The following is a 15,218-nucleotide window of genomic DNA, read 5'->3' on the forward strand; positions in this document are numbered from 1 at the left end:
GCTTTCTCCAATAAAATAGAGTGGAAGTGACATGAGTCTCTTACAGGCAGATGTTCTAAGAGCCAGCAAGTGATGGTGTTCCCTCTGCAAAGTAACAAAGATGTTTCAAATAGAGGTTATTTTCAGGAGCCTCCCAGTACATCCCTCCACGGTGAAGAGCCACAGTCAACCTGCTGTGGATGCACAGCTTTTTGAGAAACAATCATTTGTAATTTTAAACCACAGAGATTTGGGGTATTTGTTAGCTTAGTATAAGCTAACCAGTCCTAACTGAAACACTTGTAAAACTAATTTTCTGTTCAGACTTCACAGATAATTTCTAACTCATTGTGGTTTTAAATATTTCCTATCATAAGTAGGAAATTAGGTAGAAAGTGATGAAGTGAAGAGAGGATTATTTTGTGAGCACTGGAGAAGCAATACTTCTCTCTGGGCAAGCTTCTGACAAAATAATTTGATATTTTGGAGATTTAATGGCAGAAGTACATAGGTGTATTATAATATGGAAGACTTACTTTTAAATAGAGCAACAGATTGAAAAATTTCTCAAACGCATGATTCTCTCCTTTAGTACCAATTAGTAGTTATTTTTATGTATAGTTAGATGTCCGGTGGCCCAGTGGTAAAGAATTTACCTGCTAATGCAGGAGATTTAGGAGACATGGATTTGATCACCAGGTTGGGAAGATCCTCTGGAATAGAAAACGGCAACCCACTCCAGTATTCTTTCCTGGAAAATTCCATGGACAGAGAAGCCTGGTGGGGTAGAGTCCATTGGGTTGCAAAGCATTAGACACAACTGAGCGACTGAGCATGCACACACACAGGTGTTTTGATTATTAGTTGATATTGATACTATGCGTGTATACATATCCTAAGTCACTTCAGTCGTGTCTGACTGTGACCCCATGCACTATAGCCCACCAGGCTCCTTTATTCATGGGATTCTCCAGGCAAGAATATTGGAGTGGATTGCCATGCTCTCCTCCAGGGGATTTTCCCAACCCAGGGATTGAACCCACCTCTCTTACATATCCTGCATTGGCAGGTGAGATCTTTACCACTAGCATCACCTGGGAAGTCCATTGATACTATAAGCCAAGGCATATAAAACTAGTAAAGAAGAAGCTGACAAGTTATGATTAGTTTAATAAGTTGCATGTATTGTTCAACAAAATAATCATTAGGTTACATGCTGTATATGCCCATATTGATTTAAAGAAACCTGGTAATAATCTCTCTTTAACTTTTTAGAAAAAGAAATCCCAGGTCTATTTCCCTATTAAGTACTTCCCAAATCTACCTCTTCTTATTCTTACCACCGCTGCTTTAAGTCACGTCTTCATTATCTCTTACCAAAGCTCTCTAATTAATATTTCCAGTGTGCTTCTCCTCCAGGTTATGTTTACCACAACCACTGGATGCTATAACTAAAATACAACATTGACCATCGTATTTCCTTGCATATGACCCTGTGGTTCAACATGTCCTAGAAGACAAGGTTTAGGCTCCTTAATGTAGCATATAAGGGCTTCCTGGAAAGGCAGCATGGCCTGTTGGTTATAAGAATGAGTTTTAGAACCACACTTCCTAGGTTTGAAAATAGATCTGCTCTAAATTAGCTGAATGACTTTTACTAAATATTTACAACAGTATGTCTGTAAAAATGTTAGCTTTTGTTAATTTTATATGGTTTCTCCCTCCCTTCCTGTACTTACTTTCTGATTTTTTAAAAAATTACCCAAGGGTAATGATTACCCAATTAATTTTTTAATAATTACTCAATGCTTTCCTGGTGGCTCAGACAGTAAAGAGTCTACCTGCAATGTGGGAGATCTGGGTTCGATCCTTGGGTTGGGAAGATCCCTTGGAGAAGGAAATGGTAACCCACTCCAGTATTCTTGCCTGGAGAATTCTGTGGACAGAGGAGCCTGGGAGGCTGCGGTCCACAGGGTCACAAAGAGTCAGACATGACTGAGCGACTAACTTCCACTTTCAAGGGTACCTGGCAGATTTTCATCTCTATTCTTGAATCCTTTGTAATTACTCATAACTCTTTCCCTCTTCCACTACCCCCACCCTCCAACTGGCTAATGCTGTCTCATCTTTTAATGTTTAGTTCAATGATAGCTTTAAAGCTTAAGACTAAGTTGACTTTTCTTCGACTACCTAGGATATTTCTCTTATGAACTCAAAATCCATCCGTATCTCTATTATTATATTTATCACACAGTATGATATTATAATGTTACTGTATCTACTGACTTCTATGAGACCACAGGCAACTTGAGAGCAGGAATCATATCTCATTAATTTGTCCTTAGTATAGTTCCTGGTTCATAATAGATACACAGTAGAAATGTTTGTTGAATATATAGAATATTGCCAAATAAAGAAAGGATTGTTATTTTGTAATCACTTTTGAACTCACTCTTTATTTTGTGGTTCAGTGTTGCTTGATCAAGATCATTGTGATAAATTTCCTTTAAAATTTATTTCCAGAGAAAGTAATTTCTCTCTTGAATTCTTAATACTTTCTTTTTTTTTGACAAAGATAACCTGGTTTCCTGTCTTGCCTTGAGTATCTCCACTCATAGAGCTAAAATAGTGTTCTATTCCAGTAACTGAATTGGCCTAAGTGGCTAATATTTTACTTTTATTATATTAAATAATTGTGCTTAGATTACAGTCCATTTTAAATTATTATGGATAGTGAGGAGAGTACATAGTTTGAATTCCATGACATGATAAAAAGAATAAAATGGACATGTAAGTGCAATTAACTATATCTGGCATGAGTATTGATATTATTTATAATCTTGATTCCAGTTATTTTAAAATAAAGACTCTATAACTGTATGAAATTAAATTTAAGAATCTGATAGTTTATTATAATTATGTATAATTATAATGATTGTGAATTGTGTATACTGTTTATTTGTAGTTTTCATGTTGAAGGAATTGTCACTTGAAATAAAGAAGGCTGTTTTTTTGTACCCAGATTATTTTCAATATATTTGTTTAGCTAATATATTATAACTGGAGATCTGCTTTTTTTTTTTTAGGACACTAACAAGTGCTGGTAAAGACCTACATGATAATTTTCTGAAGGCTTTGGCAGTGAGAGAAGAAGACAATCGCAGTGGAAAAGTGAGTGTGAGTACATTTCATTCAGAGATTAAAAACGTATACCTTAAAGGCACATTAGTATGTAATATCTAGTTAGTTAATAATATAATTTTAAATACTGTCTCTGAAAGGTAGTTCATTAGGGATATAACAGAGCTCTTTATTATTGGAATATATGTGGAAAAATTATGTCAGTTTATATCTGTAGAAGTAGCTACATGGTGAAAAATATTAGTATCATTCTGCATATTTGTTGTGGAGAAAATGCCTATATGTGGCAGACTGGTTGTCATCTCCAACTTTGTGCTACTGCTATGCTGAAACTTCCTGCTTCTTTTTAGCCTCATCTCTTAACACTCATCTTGAAGGTTTTCCCACTGCATACCTGATTTTATGCTGTCTCTAGAAGATAGAGTCTTTCCTATAGTCCTATGTTGGGAGGTGTGTTAGAAACCACATAATGGAGAGAGATGATTTTGAGTCATCCAAGGAGGATATGCTTTTGCTTTATTAAAACTTGTGCTAAATCAGATATTTTAAATTGCTAATATTATTTGGAATATTTACTTTCATGTTTTACTAATATAATACTGGTGATAACAGTCTTCTGTATGTAAAAATAGACAAATATTCATGCTGAAACTGTAATGAGTGACTTACAGGAAAAGAATCGGAAGTAGCAGGATGCAAATTTTAGAGCAACAGGAAAATATGTTATGAGTGTCTATTTTTACCAAAGTTTTATTAATTAAAAAAGTTGTATTTTTTTATCATGTCACTGGAAGATGTCACATGCAGATAAAATCCTCAGTGTACCTCAGAAAGAAAAAATATCACTCTTTGGTTAGGTAATTGTATAGAATGATCCTGGACTTGAAATCAGGGAAAGTTTCTTGGTGGAAGTGGGCAGAGTGAAATTTAAAAGAGGTGAGGTTGGAAACATGGGTGGACACTAGACTTGGGGGATTTTGTAAATCACAACAGAAAAGTTGGAATTTATCTGACCCTTTTTGGAAAGAGCAGCTAGAAAGGAGGAAGACACGTAGAAAAATGTGGTGTCATAGTAATCCATGGTAAGGACCTTCAAGAAAAAGCAAATGATCATCAGTGATCAAGCAGGATAGGTCTGGAAAAGGATCTGTTGTGTTTGGGAATATTTACTTTAAAAAATACTTGACAAGAACAAATTCCATCCATAGTAAGGATAGAAGTCAGGTTTCTCAGGGTTGAAAAATGGCCCGTGGTTAGGCAGTACCACCAAAAAACACAAACAGCTTTAGAGACCCGAGGCCCATGGTTTGTTCTGAAATGGTCTAATGCCTCTCAAAAATGCCTTTTTAACCTTTCTATCCCATTGGTATTTCCTTTAGCAATGAATAACAGCATCATTCACTTATTTACTCAATCAGAAGTATGTAAGTTATAATAAACTCTTAATTCTTTCTCATGCATGTTGACTTGAGCTACTGCTGCTGCTGCTAAGTCGCCTCAGTCGTGTCCGACTCTGTGCGACCCCATAGATGGCAGCCCACCAGACTCCCCTGTCCCTGAGATTCTCCAGGCAAGAACACTGGAGTGGGTTGCCATTTCCTTCTCCAATGCATGAAAGTGAAAAGTGAAAGTAAAGTCACTCAGTCGTGTCGGACTGTTCGCAACCCCATGGACTACAGCCCACTAGGCCTCTCCGTCCATGGGATTTTCCAGACAAGAGTACTGGAGTAGGGTGCCTTTGCCTTCTCCGGAATGAGCTACTAAATTCTTCTAAATATGTCAAATTACATCACTTTTCACCGTCTCAAATAGCATTTATCTAGATTCAAACCCCCATCACATCTTAAATATATTACTATAACAGCCTCTTAAATGATAACACCTGTTATCATTTTCTTGGCCGCCTCTGATCTATTTTCCAATCTCATGCTTCTTATGCACCTGCTCAAGCCTGGAACTGTTTTAGTCTCTGGGACACTGCGACACTGACGAATCTGTGACCTTAAAGCATTTGTATTTTAGAGCGCGAGATAGAGAATGCTATGCTATGCTAAGTCACTTCAGTCGTGTCCAACTCTGCGCGACCCCATAGATGGCAGCCCACCAGGCTCCCCCGTCCCTGGGATTCTCCAGGCAAGAACACTGGAGTGGGCTGCCATTTCCTTCTCCAATGCAAGAAAGTGAAAAGTGAAGTCGCTCAGTCGTGTCCGACTCTTAGCGACCCCATGGATTGCAGCCTACCAGGCTCTTCCGTCCATGGGATTTTCCAAGCAAGAGTACTGGAGTGGGGTGCCATTACCTTCTAGGTGAGGAAAACAAAAATGGAACAGTTAATTTCAACGTTGGATGGGTGCTATGAAGAGCACAGAATTAGAATATCAGATATAGAGATTGAACAGACAGTGGTTGGATGCTTTAGCTACTGTGTATAGGAAAATCACTTTAAGGAGGTTACATCTGTTGAGACTGGAATGAAATGAGGAAGATAGTCATGGAATGTGAAGAGTAAGATATCCCAAAGAGATAAATATTTGAGAGGGTGCAATATATCCCATTAAGAAGGAACGTGTATTAAAATCTCCCGAGATAACAGCAATCATGGCATAATCAAGAGACGATAAGAAAACTGAAATGACTGGAAGGCAGTTATTGAAGGAGATTATAAAGACAGATGAGGTCAGAGAGAAGGTCAGAAGCTGGACCATACAGGTTATAAGGAATTTTTATTTTATTCTTTTTTAATGTTTATATTTATTCTTTTATTACTGTGATAAGAAGTCAATGGATGGATGATGTTAAGTAGAGAAGTGACATGATCTGGCTTACACTTTAGATTGACTTCACCACTGCTGTGTACAGTAGGATAATATGGGGAAGAAGTCAAGCAGAAGCAAGCAGATAAGTTAGGGAGCTCTTCTAGTCAATCAGCAAAAGAAGAAGCTCTTAAAACAGCATGGTTGTAGTTGAGATAGATGGAAGTTCATCTCAACTGAATCATGTCCATGTTTTAGAGGCAAAGCAGACAAGACTCAGTGATGGATTGGATGTAAAATCTTAAAGAAAGAGGAAATTAGGATGCCTTCTAGGTGTATCATTTGAACAGGTGGGGATGATGGTGGCATTTTGTGTGGCTGGGGAACTTATTTCAGGAATCAATAATGAAATAGTTATATTTTGGCTACATTAATTTTGTGATGCCTATTAGATGCCCAAATGGAGAATTGGATTGGTCATTTACATATATTGGTTTGGAAATTGTGAGAAGTCTTGGCTTGCATGTAAACCTGAAGGTTATCAACATCAAATATTAGTCACTCAGTCGTGTCTGACTCTTTGAGACCCCATTGACTGTGACCTGCTAGTCTCCTCTGTTCATGAGATTTCCCAGGCTAGAATACTGGAGTGGGTTGCCATTTCCTTCTCCAGGGGATCTTCCCAACGCAGGGATCCAACCCAGGTCTCCACGATTGCAGGCCGATTATTTACAACATCTAAATGGTATGTAAAATCATGAACTTGCAAAAGTTAACCAGGAAGAGAGTATAGGTAAAAAGAGTGAGGTTCTATGACAGATTTTTAAGACACTCCAACATATAGAGATCTGAAATGTGTTGAAGAAGTAGCTAAGGAAGCTGAGAAATAGCACATAGGAGAAAAATCAGGTGAGAGCCATGCTGTGAACAGAAAAATTTAAAAAAACTCCAAGGAAAGAATGCTCGCCATGGCAATTGCTGCTGAGAGGCTACATAAGGGGATATATCAATTTCCCAGGGCTGCCATAGGAAATTACCATAACCCAAGCAGCTTAAAACAACAGAAATTTGTTCTCTCACAGTTCAGCAGAAACATTCTGAAGGGTCTAGGGAAGAATCTGTTCCATTCCTTTCTCAGTTTCTGGTGTTGCTGACAATCATTGGTGCCGGGGTCCAGCCCTGGTGGATCCAGGGAATTTGAAGGGAAGACAGCATCAGGGATCAGGAAACAACAGCTTATTTAAATGTTAATTAAAGACATAAAGAGTGGGTAAATAAGGATAGCTCAGTGAGGAAATTCAGTGGAGAAAAGAGGCTGAATAATTCAGCCAGAAGGTGAGAGAAATAACTACATGGGGAGACCAAGCTTCAGTGAACAAGGCCCGCACTTTATTTTCCAAAGTAGTTTTTATACCTTAAGTTATGCATAGAGGGTAATGGGGGAAGGGGTAGAGTCATGTAGTAAGCCAGGCTTTCTTCCTGCAAACTTATCATCTGCAAAAGTTTAGGTGATTTGCATCATCTTCTGGCCCGGAGGCCTGTTAACATTTTAAGACCCTTTCTTCAGAAAACTTATTTTTCTCTAAAGGTGATTAGTCAGGCGCCACCCTCCAAAAGCATTAGATAAAGTTGCATTCCTATAGGGCAAAGGTGTGGTGGGCTACAACAAGAAAAAGAATTAACTCAAGGGTCCAAGGTTACAAACATTAAAGCTACTACTTACACCAATTATATTAATCAATACACTGCCAGGGACACAGCAGGTAAGGGATATGGAAACTTAGCAGCAAACATTGGCCCAACAAGTGAAAAACCCTTCACCAATACAATTTCTAATCAATCTTTTAACTGCTCAAAGGAATCTGTGTTTAGACAGTTTAGAACATCTCATGCCTCTCACAGTCGGGAGACTCTGAACAATCACATATGGCCGGAAAAACCTATTCAGGCAGGCTAGAGGACTTCCAAAGGAGTTTGTAGGTTGAAACACTATCACACCCAGGAACTTTATTAACTGGAGCTATAAGTTAACTCTTTTTTCAGAGAGAAGTAGTGGGGGACAGCCCCCCGTAAGGTCAGAGGTGTAGGTGAGAGCACAAAGCAGAAAGTAGGCAGACTCTGGTTTTGGGGGTAGATGCTCGAGAATTTCCAGGGGGACTCCTGAGGCTCGATCCTGCCTTTGCCTATGCCAAGCCTCCTTCCTCATGACCTTTGCCATGGGCGGAGTTCCTCACGCTGGCTCCCGGCACATTGGTATACTTTGGTTGGTTTGTAGAGACATCACTTTGATCTCTGCTACTGTCATCACAAGACATTTCTCCTTGTGTACCTGTGTTTGAGTTTTCTGTCCTCATAGAGGCACCAGTCATATGGGATTAGCAACCCCCTACCCTGAATATGACTTAATATTAATTCCATTATGCCTACAAAAAACCTATTTCCAAATAAGGTTGTCCTCACAGGTACTAGAGGTTAAGATCTTAACATATATTTCGAGGGGGACAGAATTCAATCCATGAAAAACCCATCAATTCAACAGATAAAATATTTGCTGTTGTTTTGGGGTAGGTAAATATCATGGATTATACTGGCAAGGGCAGTTTCAGTGGAAGACTGTGGTTAAGTGTCTCCTTGGAGTAAGTAAAGAAAAAGTTGTATAGGTGAAGATAAGGAAGATCAACTGTTTTTGAGGATTTCTGCAGTGAAGTATCACTTAGATATTGATTGCTAACTGGTACAGGGTCAAGAGTCCAGGAAATTTATTTTATTATGCTTTAAGATGGATCATTGATGTTGTTCAGTCACTAAGTTGCACCTGACTCTTTGCGGCCCCATGGATTACAGCACGCCAGGCTTCCCCGTCCTTCACCATCTGCCAGAGATCGCTCAAACTCATGTCCGTTGAGTTGGTGATGCCATCCAACCATCTCATCCTCTGTTGTCCCCTTGTCCTTTTGCCTTCAATATTTCCCAGCATCAGGTCTTTACCAACGAGCCGGCTCTTCACATCAGGTGGCCAAAGTGTGTATTAACCAAGTTTATGTCAATGGGAATGACCCATAGAGAGAGGAGTGTTGATGCTGTAGAGGACAGAGGGGATCTTTGCTGGAGGAATGGGATTCAGAACACAAGGAAAGGGCTTGCCTTTGAGAGGGGAAAAGGCCACTCACAGGAGGGAAAAAGGAATCTATAGGTCTATGTACTAGGTAGACTCGTGAATTTGGATTTGGGAAAATGAGATAACTCTTCTGGGAGTTTATCTAATTTTTTGACATTGCTGCTAAATGACCTTTAATTACATCAGTATAGGTCCCCCCCCCCCGCCCCCCCCCTTAGAAAAACATCCTAAATTTAACTTTTTTGAGTCATTTAATGTTTGGTAGGCTGTCATTGATTTGGAAACTAGCATCTTTTTTAGACTCGTTGCTGACTCTGAAAATAACATATGGTCACTTATTTGGACCTTTGAATTTGTGATACTATTATAATCAGCAGAATGCATGTCATTGTATCAAGGGCAGCATTTACAGCTTACTTTTCTGTATCTAGTCTTGTCTTAATGAAGACTCCAAATTGTTTTAGAGAAACTATTTACAACAGAATACAGTATGTTTTAGAAAGATCTAATTATCAATATTAGGATCATAAGCTTACTTAAAAGCCATTTACTAAATGGATATGCTTTAAAAAAGTAATCCTATAAAATATACAATATTCATGAGATTTGAATCTATATTAATTTGCTGTCAGCAGAAATTATACGTGAATTTTATGAGGTCTGAACTCTCCAAGGGAAATGACTATTTCCTGAGCATTGAGATTTCTCTGCATAATGCACAGATACAAAATACATGGAGAACTTCATTTCAGGGGCACATTTGCTACTCTTTTTGTTTCATCTTATTGAAAGTAAATAGTAAAAAAGTTATGATATAGTTTTAGAACTGGCATACTTGACCTGCATGGACTAATAAGGTTTGAAGCTCTAATTTGCAGCAATTTTCCCAGATAATTTTCTTTAAATGTAGCTAGGAAATAAGAAGAAGATGGGATTTACTTTCCCACACTCATAACTTTTGAGTATATTTTTAAGTTTGGTGATCCCAGGTTTCAAATGCTATTTAGTGTAATTGGATCTTTTTCTGAGTGTCCTCTTTCTCCCTCTGGTCAACTAATTGCAAATGTGATTTATTAGTTTTTTTTTTTATGCTTTGAGTTGACACTGCTATAGAGCCTGGAATTTAGAAAAAGCAGGCCTCCTCTCAGTCCTTCATCCCCAGGAGCCCCCACCTAATATTTTCAATGTGTAAGTTATAAGGTTATTTGCTTATTATACACATTTATACAATCCCCACAAAGTTGCTGCCTGGGGATGTAGTCTTGGGCTATGCCCTGGGAGAGAGTAGGGTTTTACGAAAATTGAAAGTTTATAGAGCTGCTATTTAAAGACTAAAATTTCTTGAAAATGTACTTCCTTTAAAGGTTTCAGTGGTTCAGATGTTTTAGATATAGATATTATTTCTATAAGTTCCTTTTAAAAGAAATGTGATAGACAGAGTCGTGTCCTACTCTGTGCGACCCCATAGACGGCAGCCCACCAGGCTCCCCCATCCCTGGGATTCTCCAGGTAAGAACACTGGAGTGAGTTGCCATTTCCTTCTCCAATGCATGAAAGTGAAAAGTGAAAGTCAAGTCGCTCAGTCCTGTCCTAACTCTTCGTGACCCCATGGACTCCAGTCTACCAGGCTCCTCTGTCCATGGGATTTTCCAGGCAAGCGTACTGGAGTGGGGTGCCATTGCCTTCTCCAAATGAAATGTGATAAGCCAGAGGTAACTCAGTTGAATTCAAGAATTAGTATTATTTCATAGTTACCTATGAATGTTGTATATAAATGTTATATATAATGCTTGCAAAATACTAGGTATGTATAGTATCTGAATATGTATATATCTATGTCAGTTCAGTTCAGTTCAGTCACTCAGTTGTGTCCGACTCTTTATGACCCCATGAATCGCAGCACACCAGGCCTCCCTGTCCATCACCAACTCCCAGAGTACACTCAGACTCACGTCCATCGAGTCAGTGATGCCATCCAGCCATCTCATCCTCTGTTGTCCCCTTCTCCTCCTGCCCCCAATCCCTCCCAGCATCAGAGTCTTTTCCAATGAGTCAACTCTTCGCATGAGGTGGCCAAAGTACTGGAGTTTCAGCTTTAGTATATAAACATATACAAACACCATGTATAAGTATATATATATAGGTATGTATGCATAAGCACACATTATTTTACATCTTTTCCAAAATACTCCATTTTAAATTACTATGATGCAGCATGTTGTTTAGACAAAGCATTGAGCCTTATGTGTAATTCATGTATAGAAAATGTTTGAAATAATTTTGTAGTACTTCAAATGACAGGTATCATGAGTATTTTTTCCTGGTAACAGAGTATTTAATTATATTTTAAATGCAAGCTATTCATATAAGAAAACATTTCTACCTCATACCTCATAAATTTCAGGTTTAAAACTTCTTTGAAGACTAAAATAGCTAACCATTTTCTTCTCATTTGTAAGCAGATTTATTGTTTCCTGAGAAGGTGTAATTTTCTGATTGCTCCATCTATGAAGTGTTTAACACTGTCCCCACAATGAGGCATTTATTAAGAGTATAACAAGTGCTTAGAAAAGCACATTAAACAGGTCTGGTTCTAGATGGCCCGAAACTCAGATCAGAAGCAAATCATAGTGATGCTGGTGGACATAAAAAGTTCTCAGAAAGCTGAACGCATTGTGTAAACATATGTTGTTGTTGTTCAGTTGCTCAGCTGTGTCTCACCCTTTGCGACCCCATGAACTGTAGCATGCCAGGCTTCCCTGTCCTTAACCATCTCCCGGAGCTTGCTCAAACTCATGCCCATTGAGTCGATGATGCCATCCAACCATCTCATACTCTGTAGTCCCCTTCTCCTCCTGCACTCAATCTTTCCCAGCAACAGGGTCTTTTCCAATGAGCTGGCTCTTCACATCAGGTGGCCAAAATATCGGAGTTTCAGCATTAGTCCTTCTAATGAATATTCAGGATTGATTTCCTTTAGGATTGATTAGTGAACATATGAGATAGAGCAAAATGCATTTTCTCAGAAAAATCTGTGGAAATATTAAATATTTCAATGAGGATGATATTAAAGGTATTTCACTTTATTTTTTGCAATTTATAGAAATATCATAATCAAATGGCTGAATTTTTACAGAGGATGCTTGAGTGAAGATGTAACATCTTGAGAGCATTTCATGTCCATGATAGAGACTAAGAAAAATACTTGAGGTCAAGATTTGATGATTTTACAAAGAAAAGACTGGGCTTCCCTAGTGGCTCAGCAGTAAAGAATCTACTTGCAATGTAGGAGACGTGGATTCAGTCCCTGGGTTGGGAAGATCCCCTGGAGAAGGAAAGGGCAACACACTCCAGTATTCTTGCCTGGGAAATCCCATGGACAGAGGAGCCTGGCGAGCTACAGTCCATGAGTTGCAAAGAGTCGAACATGAGTTAGCAACTAAACAACAACCACAGTAAAGAAAAGACTAGATAAACAACAGAGTGAAGAGGTAAAATGGATTATGCTGAGATGATAATTTCTTCCTAAATTGCCTTGAGGTATTTATGTAGTTGATAAATCTTTTTTCTCTCCTATCTTGATGTCTATGACATGATTATTGTGTAGTTTCCCAACTGTCTTCTGATTTTTGATCCCAGTCTCTTTCTTGGACTGACTACTGTATATCTCCGTTTGAGCTCCATCTTTTTCACTGTATACATTTCCCCTTGGTGAATCACCCAGACCCATGAACTCACTACTCTATGCTTCTTGCTACCATAAAAAGAGGCTTACCTCTGTTTGCTTCCTTCTACCTATTAATTTATTCAATTATTTATTAAATGGTGACAACTGGTTCTGTAGAAGGCCTTATATCAGCTTCTGGGGGAGGCAGTGGATGGCAAGTGCCGTAAGGAGTTTAGAGCTGCTTGGAAAATAAAGTGTACAATCCAGTAAACATACAGATGAAGCAAAATTGCAAGTGTGATAAGTGCTATTGATATGAATAAAAACACAAAAAGTTTTGATTGCGTTTAAGTGGGTTGAGAAATGATATGATCAGATTTTCAGACAAAAAAAGATCAGTGTGCTTTCAATGTAGAGAATAAATGATAGAAAGCATAAAGCAGTTGCTTTAATTTTTGCAATACGATAAATGCATTTCAAGAGCTAATAAGAGAAGATGAGATGGTAGCCTGGACCAGGAAGATGACAGGGAAGATAAAGAAGATTTGAGAGTTATTTAGAAGGTAAACTGGGCAGAAATTGGTAACTGGATATTGCTAAGGAGGGGACTGAGACAAAGGGAGTGGCCATGGATGTTGGCCTTCACAGTTGGATAGAAGGTGCTACTACTCTTTGGGTCATGGGACACTCTAAGATTGTGAATGGGTACAGAGATCATGGCTCTGATTTTGGACATACATCTTTGATGAAAAACATTGTTTAGGTGTTAAGTAGAGATCTGGAGAAGAAGAATTCTTCTTGGACTGTATTCCAGTGTTTATCTCCACATTTTGCTACACCTCACAATACTTCATTTAATCTGCTACTAAACCAAATTTCTGTTCCTCTTCCATTCCCCAGGTATCACATCCAGTTGGTGACCAAACCTGGTCAACTCTACCTTGTGTATTTGTCTCAGATAAATGTGGGGGAGATGGCAAGAAAGCCAGAGAGGTCTGAGGACTCCACTGTGCTGTGCTCAGTAGTGTGGATAATGTCCTGGAGGTGATGGGTATCCCTGAAAGACTTTAGTCGCAAATGGTCTGTGTGATCAGATGTGTACTTAAGGGTACAGCAGGGGCACTATGTAAGACGTGTCTGTAGGGATAGGACGGGGAGGTCATTGTAACATTACAGATAGATAATAAAAGACTAGAATAAAGAAACGACAAAATGAATAGTGAGAAAAAGATGGGTTGGAGTAATTCAGGAGATAACTTTGTTTTGATAAGGAAATGGTGAGAGGGAGTTTTGAATACTATCCATGCATTTCTCTTTGGAGAACGCGATGGCATATATAAGCAGCTGATGATAATTTTATTAACGGGAAGAGGAGTGTGATCCTGGCTTTAGAGGTCTAAAGTTCCCAATTTACCACTTACCTAGTATTAACATTTGCCAAAGGACTATTAAGAGTACCCTCATCTTAATATTGGGGCCTCCCGGGCGGCACTAGTGGTAAACACCCCTCCTGCCAATGCAGGAGATGTAAGAGACTCAGGTTCGATCCCTGGGTTCGGAAGATCCCCTGGAGAAGAAAATGGCAATCCAAAACTCCAGTATTGTTGCCTGGGGAATCCCATGGACAGAGGAGCCTGGTGGGCTTCAGTCCTTAGGGTAGCACAGAGTTGGATGCAACTGGAGTGACTTAGCATGCATCTTAATACTGATTGAGCACTGAAAAGAAAATATAGACCTTTGGCACACTGCATGATAAAGTGAAGTGAAGTCACTCAGTCGTGTCCAACTCTTTGCGACCCCATGGACTGTAGAGCCTCTGTCCGTGGGATTTTCCAGGCAAGAATACTGGAGTGGGTTGCCATTTCCTTCTCCAGGAGATCTTCCCAATCCAGGGATTGAACCCGGGTCTTCTGCACTGTAGGCAGACGCTTTACCGTCTGAGCCACCAGGGAAGTCTACACTGCATGATACATGATAATAATTTAGTAAATAATGTGATTTTTCTGGTAAATTATAACATTGCTAGAGCTAAAATTGTAAATAAAATAGAAATTGTAGAAAGTATGAAATACTTTTGTTAAGTTTCTGAGGTAAGTATTGAATAGTTTTGAATCTTTCTTTAGAAAATATTGTAGAGAGGGTTCCTTGAGACCATAGATACTTGCAGATTTTATTAGAAATCTAAAGATTGTCAGTCATTGGCAAGATATTATAGCAGTCAGAGTATTTTCTAAAAGCCTTTATATTATAGATGTTTTAATGTTATAGGAAACCACAGTCCATTTCATTAGTTTTCTGCTGTGTGAAAACTTTGCTACTTGCATAATATTTGCTCTTTTCCAAAGACACAAAGGACAGGCTGTCCCTGCAGGGTTTCTAACGTAATAGGATTACGTAACTCTTTTAAGTAGTGACCTGGCAGGGTAGGGGTGGGTGACAGGAGTCGTTATTTTTTGAGATGGTACTAAACAAAGACTCCAGCATTTATTGATTCCACTAAAATAGTCCTTTCCTAATCAGAGACTGATGAGGATTGAAATGGAGGGTCACACGCTGTTCT

At 38.8% G+C, this 15,218-nt stretch overlaps 1 protein-coding gene across 3 annotated transcripts in view; it reads left to right on the forward strand.

Annotated features, from left to right (window-relative positions):
- The window catches only part of CFAP299 (cilia and flagella associated protein 299), a 731,706-nt gene that overhangs the window by 272,292 nt on the left and 444,196 nt on the right, over positions 1-15,218 (forward strand). For 2 of the 3 annotated variants that reach the window (XM_070791653.1, XM_070791651.1), the window contains exon 3: positions 3,066-3,156. In XM_070791653.1, coding sequence (XP_070647754.1) covers positions 3,066-3,156 — 91 coding nt within the window. The remainder of the gene's footprint in view (positions 1-3,065; positions 3,157-15,218) is intronic. The other variant, XM_070791652.1, reaches the window with a different exon arrangement.

Source organism: Bos indicus, chromosome 6, assembly GCF_029378745.1.
Source record: "Bos indicus isolate NIAB-ARS_2022 breed Sahiwal x Tharparkar chromosome 6, NIAB-ARS_B.indTharparkar_mat_pri_1.0, whole genome shotgun sequence".
Classification (NCBI taxonomy): domain Eukaryota; kingdom Metazoa; phylum Chordata; class Mammalia; order Artiodactyla; family Bovidae; genus Bos; species Bos indicus.